The sequence below is a fragment of the Apteryx rowi genome, unplaced genomic scaffold (genome assembly GCF_003343035.1).
Source record: "Apteryx rowi isolate R43461 unplaced genomic scaffold, aptRow1 scaffold_126, whole genome shotgun sequence".
Classification (NCBI taxonomy): domain Eukaryota; kingdom Metazoa; phylum Chordata; class Aves; order Apterygiformes; family Apterygidae; genus Apteryx; species Apteryx rowi.
In genome coordinates, this window is record NW_020447486.1 from 1,023,389 (window position 1) to 1,033,299 (window position 9,911).

Sequence of the window (9,911 nt, forward strand, 5' to 3'; positions counted from 1 at the left end):
AAGAGCAAGAAAGGAAGCAACAACATAGCCTGTTCCAGATAGCCTAGCCTTTGGCAAGAAGCCACATTTCCCTACTATTCCCTGGTCGTGTCAGGAAAACACCATAATGTTCATTTTAGGAGCTTCTACTGTCCCTTTGTTTTTATTAACACTACTATCTTTTCCTTTTAGGTATGCTACTGCTTATCTTTTTCTTTTTAGACATGAGATTTTTTAATCACATGATCTACTAACACCAAAATAGCTTTGTGGAATGACTTTATCCCAGAAGTGCCAAAGCCACATTGTCCCATGGTTTAAGAGAAAAAGCATGACACTCAAATCTTTGCACTGTTTAAATGTTATTTTATTAAATATCTTCAGTTCAAGGTTTCATTGTAACAAAGCTATGAAGGTTCTACCAACATTCAGACCAAACAAACAAACACTAGCTAACTTTGTTTTAATTATTTCTATATCATGCAAAAATTCTGCATCAAATGCCTTCCATTTCCTGTTTAAAATGTGATATTTATAATATATATTATATAGATGCTTATATTAGCCCCATAAGAGAACATTAAGAATGCTAAAGGTGTACAGCTGTGTTTGATAATGGCCATACCAAGCTAAGGTTCTCATTAACTTAAAAGGAAACAAAACAAACAAAAAAACCCAAAGAGAGTTTGTCTCCAAGACTGTGCAAAACCAAAAARCCCAACAGTTCTTTTCTTTTTAAATTTACTCTGAAATATGCAGATACTTAATACAGAGGGTTTTCTTTTTAATCATTAATAATCATCAGGTAAAGAGACAAGGAAGATCAGACCTAAAGAAGGCATGCATAATGGTTTGTATTTATCTTTTTAAAACTGCATAATTGTAATCTCCTGTTTGCTCTCTCTTTGTGGCTTTAAAAAAAAAAACAGAATAAAATAGCAAGGCTTTTCACTTTTCCACTTCGCTCACTGGCTTAGTGCTGTCTCAAAAATGTTTAGAAATAATAAAATCTAGTGTTTGCCCCCTATGGACTCAATCCCCACACTCCTCCCTGGGGTGGTAGAGGGAGGAAGAAAAGTGTATTTGTTCAGACAAACCCTGGGAAGCATGGATAGTCTTTTCCTTCATCTTGGGTTAGCTGCTCTAATCCTGGTGTGGGATAGCACCTCTCTAACAAAGGGAGCAGAGAGCTATATGGTGCAAAGTGACAGCTCCACTTTGTGCAACAGCTTCTACTTTCTGCATTCTGTTAAATAAGGATTAAAATTCCAAATTAGCTTTCCTCTCTTCCATAGTCTGTAAAAAGGCTGCCTCATACTTAGTATGCTGTCAATGCAATCACTTCAATTCCCTGGAAAGATCCAAAAATGATTACGGGTAGAAAGAAATTCAGGTAAAAGCCCACCCCAACTTCTGTAAATAATGAATAAGCCTGTGCCTTCCCCTTTGGTCAAGACAAATCCTGTTACTGAAAGGGTCCATCAGAAAGGCTGTTTTCTTCTTGGGGCTAGGATCCATTCTTGGTAAGGTCAACAAAACAATTCCACATTCCCCACCTAATGAATAAAGGAAATGGACTCCCTTTCCAGCAAAGAGTAGAAAGGAAGATGAATTGGCCCAAAGGACAAACATCAGATCATATGTGCTAATTCTCTTTCCCCTCTGCTGAATTCATGAGGTATCCTCTACCACCCAGAGGCAACACCAGGAGGTGGCCTGGAGTCCTTCGGCTACAGTTTGTTGAGGTTCTGATCTGATAGTTTTCTGTGTTACAACATCACTGTAAAAAATAGAAAAATTACCCAAATAAACACTAGGAAACATGACACTTACAAACATCAGATGGGTTAGTGGTAGGGAGAAGCACCTGGCTGGGGTTGCTGGCTCCCACTGCTATTTTAATCGGAGAACAAACAAATCAAACAGGAGGCCAGTAAACCCCTTTAACTCTATGGGTGCATATATTTCAGTATAAAAAACACACGCTATTTATGCCTCATATAGGAGTGTATGTGCAAGTCTTCATGAAGAACATAACACTAAGTTTCTTGTCTGCTTCCTAAGGAACGTGTTCTGCAGCACTGTGGATCCCAACTATGCTACTAGAAAGGAGAAAAAGAAAAAAAAAAAGAAAGAAAAAGAAAATCCCATACATGTACCCTCCTCCTCGAAATTCTCCACTCTTAACGCAATGCCTTTTTTTTTTTTTTTGTTAAATTAAATAAGCTGGCTTCAAACATCTGTGTTTGGCCAGGTAGTGGCTGCTTCTAAAACCAGCATCTCTGAAGAGCAAGCTTCTATTTAAGCTATATTTACTTAAACCCACTTTTATTTATCCCTACTTTCACCTTTAGTCTTAAATCAACATCTCATTTTGTTTTGTTTTTTAAAAAAAGTCTGTTTTGGGATCCAGCAGCCGAGCAACCAGCTTTCCATAGCGTTCTTGCTGTGCAGAAGAAGAAACTCAGGCTGAAGTCAGTCTGCTGGGCAACAGGAAGAGAAGTGTCTTTACTCTCTCTTGAACCCCAATCTTCACAGTGGCTCCTCTGGGGTCTCCTCGCCACCTCTCACTGATTAAAGTCACAGCACAGCCTGAATGCAATGTTAGCTTCCACCATGGCTTTGCGGAGCACAGTTCAGCAATCCGCTGCTCAAGCCACCTCCTTCTTGCTCTCCCTCTCTCTCTTTCTCTCTCCTTCACTTTTGCTTTCCCCTCACTTCATTTCTGCAAGATGTTCCAGCTGCTGCCATTTTCTTAGCCCTGGGAGAGGGGGGCGTGTTGGATAATCTGTCATTTATTTAGCATTACTCCTGTTTTTTGTTATTTTATACAAACAACATGTCTTTTTTTTTTTTTTTTTTTTTTTAAGATTTAAAAACACCTTCGTACAGCAGAAACAGACACGATGGATCCATGGAAAACAACAGAAAGGCAGCGCCTGGAGCATCAGATGCATGCAGGGTTTCGTGCATTTGGCTGCTGCCTGTTTGTAATTTGTATTTATTTATTTTTTAACGTCAAACAGACACGACCGTTGCTGTCGCTCAGGCACTCCAGAGCTGCTTGCTAAGAAGATTTTGCCCTCCAGCTGAGTATCTCCACAAGTTGCTGCAGTCAGGAAGATGTAGCATCCACCCAGAAAGGACAGGGGAGAACGGGATGAAAGATGGAAGGAAATAAAGCCAGAAGTTAGCTGTACACAATTAATAAAACAAGTTTTTCTACAGATTAATTATTGGGCACAGGGATAAACCCTTCCTGACACAAAACAGATTAGGGCTGGTTAGGAGAGCCCCGAAGACAAGAAGAGCACACTTTCCCTTCCAGTTGGGTGCGTATACCAATGAAAACCAATTACTTGCTAAAACATATTACTTGCTTGACTGGACCAGAGTGGGGTCCACTATCTAACAGTGATATGTCTCAGAAGTCAAAGAAGTTTCCCAAGGAGTGATCAAAGAATTTATTCCTAAGGAACAGTTTGTGCCTCACTCCAAATTGGCTTTTGCCTTGATTAGGAATATTTATTCTTTCTCTCTCTCTGAATGTATGAAGTCCGCAGCAATTTTGTCTCTGGAAGTTCTCAACATCTATACAGATACTGTCTTTTCTTCAGTTTTGCAAAGGTGTAGCCCCAGCAACAGCTTATAGCAAAGGCTTCTTCTGACTAATTTTGTGTCAAATAACTGAGTTTATTTTTATTAGTTTTAAGTTTGTTTCTTTTCATGTTCATTATCATCTCCCTGGCATGAAAGAGTAACCAAGATCTTCTGTTTAGCTTCYTTCTACCATTTCTTAGGTTTGCAAATCTTTTTCGCAAACTATCTTATTAGTCCTCTCCCTTCTTGATTCCTACTCTTTCTCTACACCAAAGTTCTCTGATTATTCTCAGACTTCTTTTAAGACTACAGTTTTCTTTTAAAGTGACTTAGCCAAAACTGAACTCTTTCCATGTTTCTATTTAAGTATTATCATCCACTTCATTCCTTCTTCATCCTTATCCTTTTCTGCACTTGAACTGTTGCTCCAAAATGATGTGATGTGTTCACATGGCTGATCCCGCTGGCCACACTGCCCCCACTGGTAATTGCACATGGTTACTCTTCCTTTGGAACCCCAAAATGCACGCAAATACTTCAATTTAGTTTATGGGTTTTTTAAAATATTGTTTTAACCAACATTCTGTGTTTTGGAAATGGCTCCTACTCTGCAGTTTTCAGAAGCTCTCCAAAACATACTTTTGGATGAGGTGCAACATTTCAGTAGCTGAGTCAAGGAAACATACCTCTTCTCTAGCAGCTAAGACTCTTCATTCCTAAGCTTCCTCAGAACTCCTAGGCATAGCCACTGAGTTGTACTGATCTTTAATTCAGTAATTTGTTCTGCATCTTTTTTGAGACTTCACAGTAGACTAAATCCAGGAGAGAAGTCTCCCTCAACATCTCTTTGATGCAAACTGATGCAAATAAGTTATTTTTGTTTCCCTGCAAAGGCTTTATCCTTCTCATTGCTTTACTCCCTGGAAATACAGCTGATTGACCAGCTCCCTTCAAAGCTTCCTCCTTCTGATGCACCCCAACTGGCTTTTGCTCTTCAAATTCCATCTGTGACCTCTCTGAGACTTGCTCATGGTGGTTCACATTCCTTTCTACTGCCTTCAATAGGGCCAAATCCCTCACAACACATAAGAGTAAAAACTGTTCTTGGCTTAGTCTTAAGTAGTACACAGGACTAAGACTCAAGTAGTAACTATACTTGAATCGTTTATTGTGAAATGACCACAATAAAATAAGCTCATTTCCCAGGTGCATCAACACAAACAACTGATAAAACCTCTAAGTTCTAGAAGTTTTTGTGTTTGCTTTTAAATAGAAGATGACCAGTAAAAAGGTCTTAAGATCAGGGAACTTAGATCTGTAAAATTACTGTGACATAACACTTCAGCATACAATAAAAGGAGGCAGAAAGACTTTGTATATCTAAGTAAGAGATATGAGTAAGGCAATAAACAAACCCAAATGTTTAAATGGAGTGTTTCAAAAGTAAATGCAACCATACTGCTGTCCTTCAAGAACAGAAAACAGTTGTTTGTTCATGTCAAATTTTATAATTAAAGCTTCTTCCCATGCTGAATTATGGCAAGCTACCTGGGGGATATTTTAAATTCTCTGATATTATTATTTCTTTAGATTTCTTTTCCTCCACATTTTCTCAACACTGTGCACTGAATAGCATTTACTAATCACAAAGTTGGTAGTAAAATTTGTATGAACAGATATTTACTCTTATGACATAGCAATTGTAGCATATAGATTTTATGATATGTTTTCTAGAGTCTGACATTCTTAGAAAAATGTCTGTACTAAAGGACTGGAAAGGTAAATCCCTGACACCTGGGAAACAGCAAAGCTGTGCACCCCATGAGGTACTCTTCCCCTCTGCTCTGCAGACCAGGATTAGCACTCTGTCCAAGCACAGAGATGAGTATGTGAGAGGAAGCACTGCTGGTACAGGGGTAGCTGCCCTCAGGCAAAACTATCTGGTACAAGACTCCAGTTTGTTGGGAATGGCAGATAATCCTACTGAATCCATAAGAAAGGGACTTAGGGAAAGGAACACCAGCTGATTAGTGGGATTTTTTTAGCCTGCAGACAACTAGACCACAGTTTTCTCACAGCCAGCTAAACACACTCAAGCAGTCTGCGTTTGTGATACTGAACTCCCACATACAGCAGCCTCAGCTATGTGTATGACAGACTCCTTCCCCGATAGTCCATACCCACGTTTGATCCTCACTGGAGAGGTGCTGCAGGGGCTCCAGAGCAGTGGTAGTGGACATTCAGCCACTTGCCATCACGGCGGTGCCAGACGCGGGTCTCTTCAGATTGCGTGGTGCGGGGCCGGCCCTGGCCATCGATGTACTGTGTCAGGCGGATATAGGCGATGCAGGCAGCATCTTCACCAATGACATGGACATGGGGGTTCAGGATGGTGGTGTGTATTGGCTTGCTGTTCTTCGACAGTACTGGCAGAACATGCAAAACCATCAGCTTCATTTTACCATTAAGAGAAGAAACATCTTCCCTGCCCCTCCGACACTTTTGTATTCTACTTACCTCCAGCTGGATTCTGGGACACAACAAAAATTGCTCCTGCAATTTTCCAGGCAAAATCCAAGCAATTCTTTCCCCTATCACCTGTCCTTCTACTTCAGAATCGGGCCTTTATTATTCCCTAGAATCCTCTGGCCCCTTTGCTCGCACTTCTTCTGCAAAGCATACTAGCCACTCTTTCAACATCAGTGGTGTTGTTTCTTCAGTTATAGGAAAAGACCTTTTAATTATCACAATATTGCTACAAAAGAGTCAATAATCAGGAAACCTTTTAGCTAGGCCTGCATTAAATATGAGCAGGCCCCAGAGAAGTGAAAAATCACTCCAGAACAGCCACTTGAGAGACACGATCTCTCTGCATACTTAGCACTAAGAATTGCCTACTAAGGACCTTGAACGAACCCCCCAAATAAAACAAATTAAACAGCTCAGGATTTAACTTTTCAATTATCTCACCCTGTGGAGACATCCAGGAAGGGAGGCAACTATGGAGTGCATGCAACCCATATCACTATAAGTGACAGCATTTCTCTCAACTCTCCTGTCCCTGGCTGACAAGGTGACCCTTGTATCCACATAAGGGGTTCATTAGGTGTTAGAGATCTGAACCAGTCCAGGGAGAACTCAAACTGAAGGCATGACAGTGATTTGTGCATGACTATCTTTATATGTGACCATATAGCATGCCTACGCCAAATATACAGGCTATTTCCATCAATACATGTTCATTTTTCCATTTCCATATCAGCAGGAAATCCAGTGCCTCAACCTTTTAAAACCCCTTCATTCCATGCTCACAAAATATTTGCACCAGGCAAATTGTACCTCTGTAGCGAAGGGAACTGGGAGTTAGAAATGAAACTGTTGCTAAAAAAGGCTTTGGAAAGAAAGCATGCTGGCTCTTATGAATGCCTCACAATCCACACAGAATCAAGCCCTTGCTGGTTTTCAGAYAGCCTGCGAAAACAATGGCAGTTTTCCCCCCAAATGCCAAAGTTATGGTATAAAAGAAGATGAGAGAGAAGGCTGTTGGTATTACCAAATCTACCCACTCACAGTTCTCAAAGTAAAACTTATGGAAATCCATTCCTTCAACGAGGTTCCCCAGTGCTTCAGGTTCAAATGAGGTCAAACCAGGATCACAGATTTTCCTGAAAAAAAAAAAAAAAATATATATATATATATATATATATATATATATATATACACACACACACACACACAAAAACAAAAAACACACCACAGCCTTACAGCCTGCATTTGAACCCAAAGACTATTTACACAGTGAAGAGCTGGTAAGGCATGTGACTAGCACCCTGTGTACGCCTAGCAATTTCCTTACTCTGAGGATGAAGTCCCTGGAGGACTGAGGCCTACTGCAGCAACACAGAACTGGTGCTAGCTGGAATTTCACATAAAACATGTCTCTGCATTTCTGGCATACAAACTGTTTCCATTTCTTCACTCTCTGCCCATCTCACTGCTCTCCCCTCCCTTACAAAAGGGTATTTTGCTTTCGTCACTCTTGCTTCTTGATACCTGGCTACTACTTGAACCTCATATAAAGAGAGCTCAACCATATCCTGACTACAATTGATGGAGGCTAAAATGCATGATCCTTTCTACTGCGCATGGCCGGATGACTCTTACTCTTACCCAGGAGCCAGTACGTCACTTGTGCACAAACTGATAAACGACCTGTCAGAAGTCATCTACGCACTAACCAACTATACTTACGTATATGCCTCAAAGTCTCCATTGTTGATGGCTTCTATCAGCTGCTCTGTTATCTTAATGATCTCTTGCTTACGCACTGCGGACAAGAAGAAAGAGCAATTTAACTGTGCATAGGACTTGAATGGGAATATGGGGCTAAGTGGGTGATTCCTACAAGCAATTTGCAGCACACCAGTAGTCTGGATCTCATAGGATGCTGCTCCCTGCATTCTGGAAACGCGCAGTAATGACAGCCATCCATATAAGGGTAGGGGAACAGTGGTATGAAAAGGGAATGGTGATCCTATAATGCAGAGAGAAGGGGAAATAAAGATATCTTATCCTGTTCAACTTTTCTTCTAGAAAGGTCTGTCTCAGTAACCAGGGCTGTATCCTGAATGACAGCTCTAGGTGCTTCTAGGGAGTCTGACCACTGAATGTCAGTAAACCCACCAACGTGAAACACTTGTCTGGCAGCTGTAAGAAGGGGAAACTCTTCGCCACAGTAGCCGTACAAGAACGGCCACTGCATAGATCAAGCCAATTAGAAAAAGTCTCCCAACAACTTGCCTGTCACCATCACCAATACACCAGACATTATGAGTGCTGCAAATAAGCAATTGGGACGTGTAGGGGTAACTTCTGCAAGCTAGAAAGACAATCAAAGCAAGATGGATGGCTGGACCAACAGGTACACACTCTGTAGTACACACTCTGTTCTTCAGGAAGCTAGCTTCTGCCTATGGCAGATTTTTTTAGCACTCTGACAGCACTGCCATTAACTCAGCCCAGCTCACTGGACTTTGCGATGAACGAAGACAGCTGACTAGCAGTCTACTGTGGATTCAATCACTTTCTGGCCAGAACCTCTCTGCTCTCTTCTCTCAGTTTCCCACAGCTGATAACCCAGGTCCCACTGAGGCTTCAATTCATCTGCCCTGACTTAGGTGACATCTAAAATGTAGGTGTCTGAAACAGAAATAGTCACCTGACTGTCTCTCCTTTAGTCTCTGAAAAGAAGCAGGCACCTCTGGAAATCTCATCTGAGATATCTCAGATGCCTATTATTAGGGGAATGATGTTTAAATCTCACCTACCATCTTTTAAATGTTTGAGTCAGGGAAGATCAGTTCTACACTAGATGCCAGAAGATGCTAGTTTGAACTACCCTCCCCCTTAAACTTCATCCACACGTATATCTCATCCCAACATTGAGAAGCACAGCTGAAGACCAACAAGAAGACAATCTCATTGGCTGTGAAAGGTGCCTGCACCTATTCTGGAAATCCAGTAAGAGATTTATACTGCCCAGCTAGCCACAGAAACATCTCAGAAGACAACTGGCTCACGACAGTAAGGGAGGTTTTGCCACTAGGGCTGTAACATCACATTTCTGTACATAGAATGATGTATGCAGGGAACGTATCAAAAGGGCACAACGGGTTTTGTCTATTATGAAAAATATTTTTTACAAGGTGTTGTTTCCCCATGAAGCTGTGCCTACACACTGGATCTCCCTCCCCATGCAGAGGGCATGCAAATGTGCACCACCTGGAAGAGAAAGCCCCTGGGAAAGGCTCTGTTTGGGATGAGTGAGGAAATCTGCAGGCCACAGCCACCAAGTGCTAGCTTATCTCAAGGGGATTTGCATCCCCTTCCCAAATTCGCTACGCAGCAGCATTCACCCTGTATTTCAGCACAAGCCCATTTCATCAAACTGAGCACTAGAACTGACCCACAGAAGGCGACCCATTTTTCCAAAGGGTGGGAAGCCACGGGATTTCACCCGGCAGGCATTCGCGCCTGTCGCTCATGGTGCAATTCACAGGGCTCCATACCTGACGCTGCGGGAGGACACAACAGGGCAGCAAGCGTGCCTCAGTACAGACATGGAAGTCTGACATCTGCCTCCTGAAACGCTCACTGCTGTTCCACTGTCTTTTCCGAGTTTCCCAACAGGCAGCCCCGGGAGGAGGTTTCCTCTACCGCAGCCTGCCGCCACGCGTGCACCATCCCCAGCGAGGAGACCGCGCATATTCACGCCGCGGGAACTCTAGGCCCCTCAGCGTCCCTCTTCGCTGAGCACCTCCCCGCCGCCCCTC

The 9,911-nt window shown here is 42.1% G+C and overlaps 1 protein-coding gene across 11 annotated transcripts in view; it reads right to left on the minus strand.

Moving 5' to 3' along the window:
• Positions 1–328: 328 nt before the first annotated feature.
• Positions 329–9,911, minus strand: part of CAMK2G (calcium/calmodulin dependent protein kinase II gamma) — a 237,098-nt gene continuing 227,515 nt past the window's right edge. For 5 of the 11 annotated variants that reach the window (XM_026055831.1, XM_026055825.1, XM_026055829.1 and 2 more), the window contains 4 exons: positions 7,831–7,906; positions 7,150–7,244; positions 5,777–6,005; positions 329–3,088 (listed from right to left, as the gene is read on the minus strand). In XM_026055831.1, the coding sequence (XP_025911616.1) occupies positions 3,025–3,088; positions 5,777–6,005; positions 7,150–7,244; positions 7,831–7,906 (464 nt within the window). In that variant the 3' untranslated portion in view covers positions 329–3,024. Of the gene's footprint in view, positions 3,089–5,759; positions 6,006–7,149; positions 7,245–7,830; positions 7,907–9,911 lie in introns of all 11 variants that reach the window. The other 6 variants (XM_026055832.1, XM_026055827.1, XM_026055830.1 and 3 more) reach the window with 2 other exon arrangements.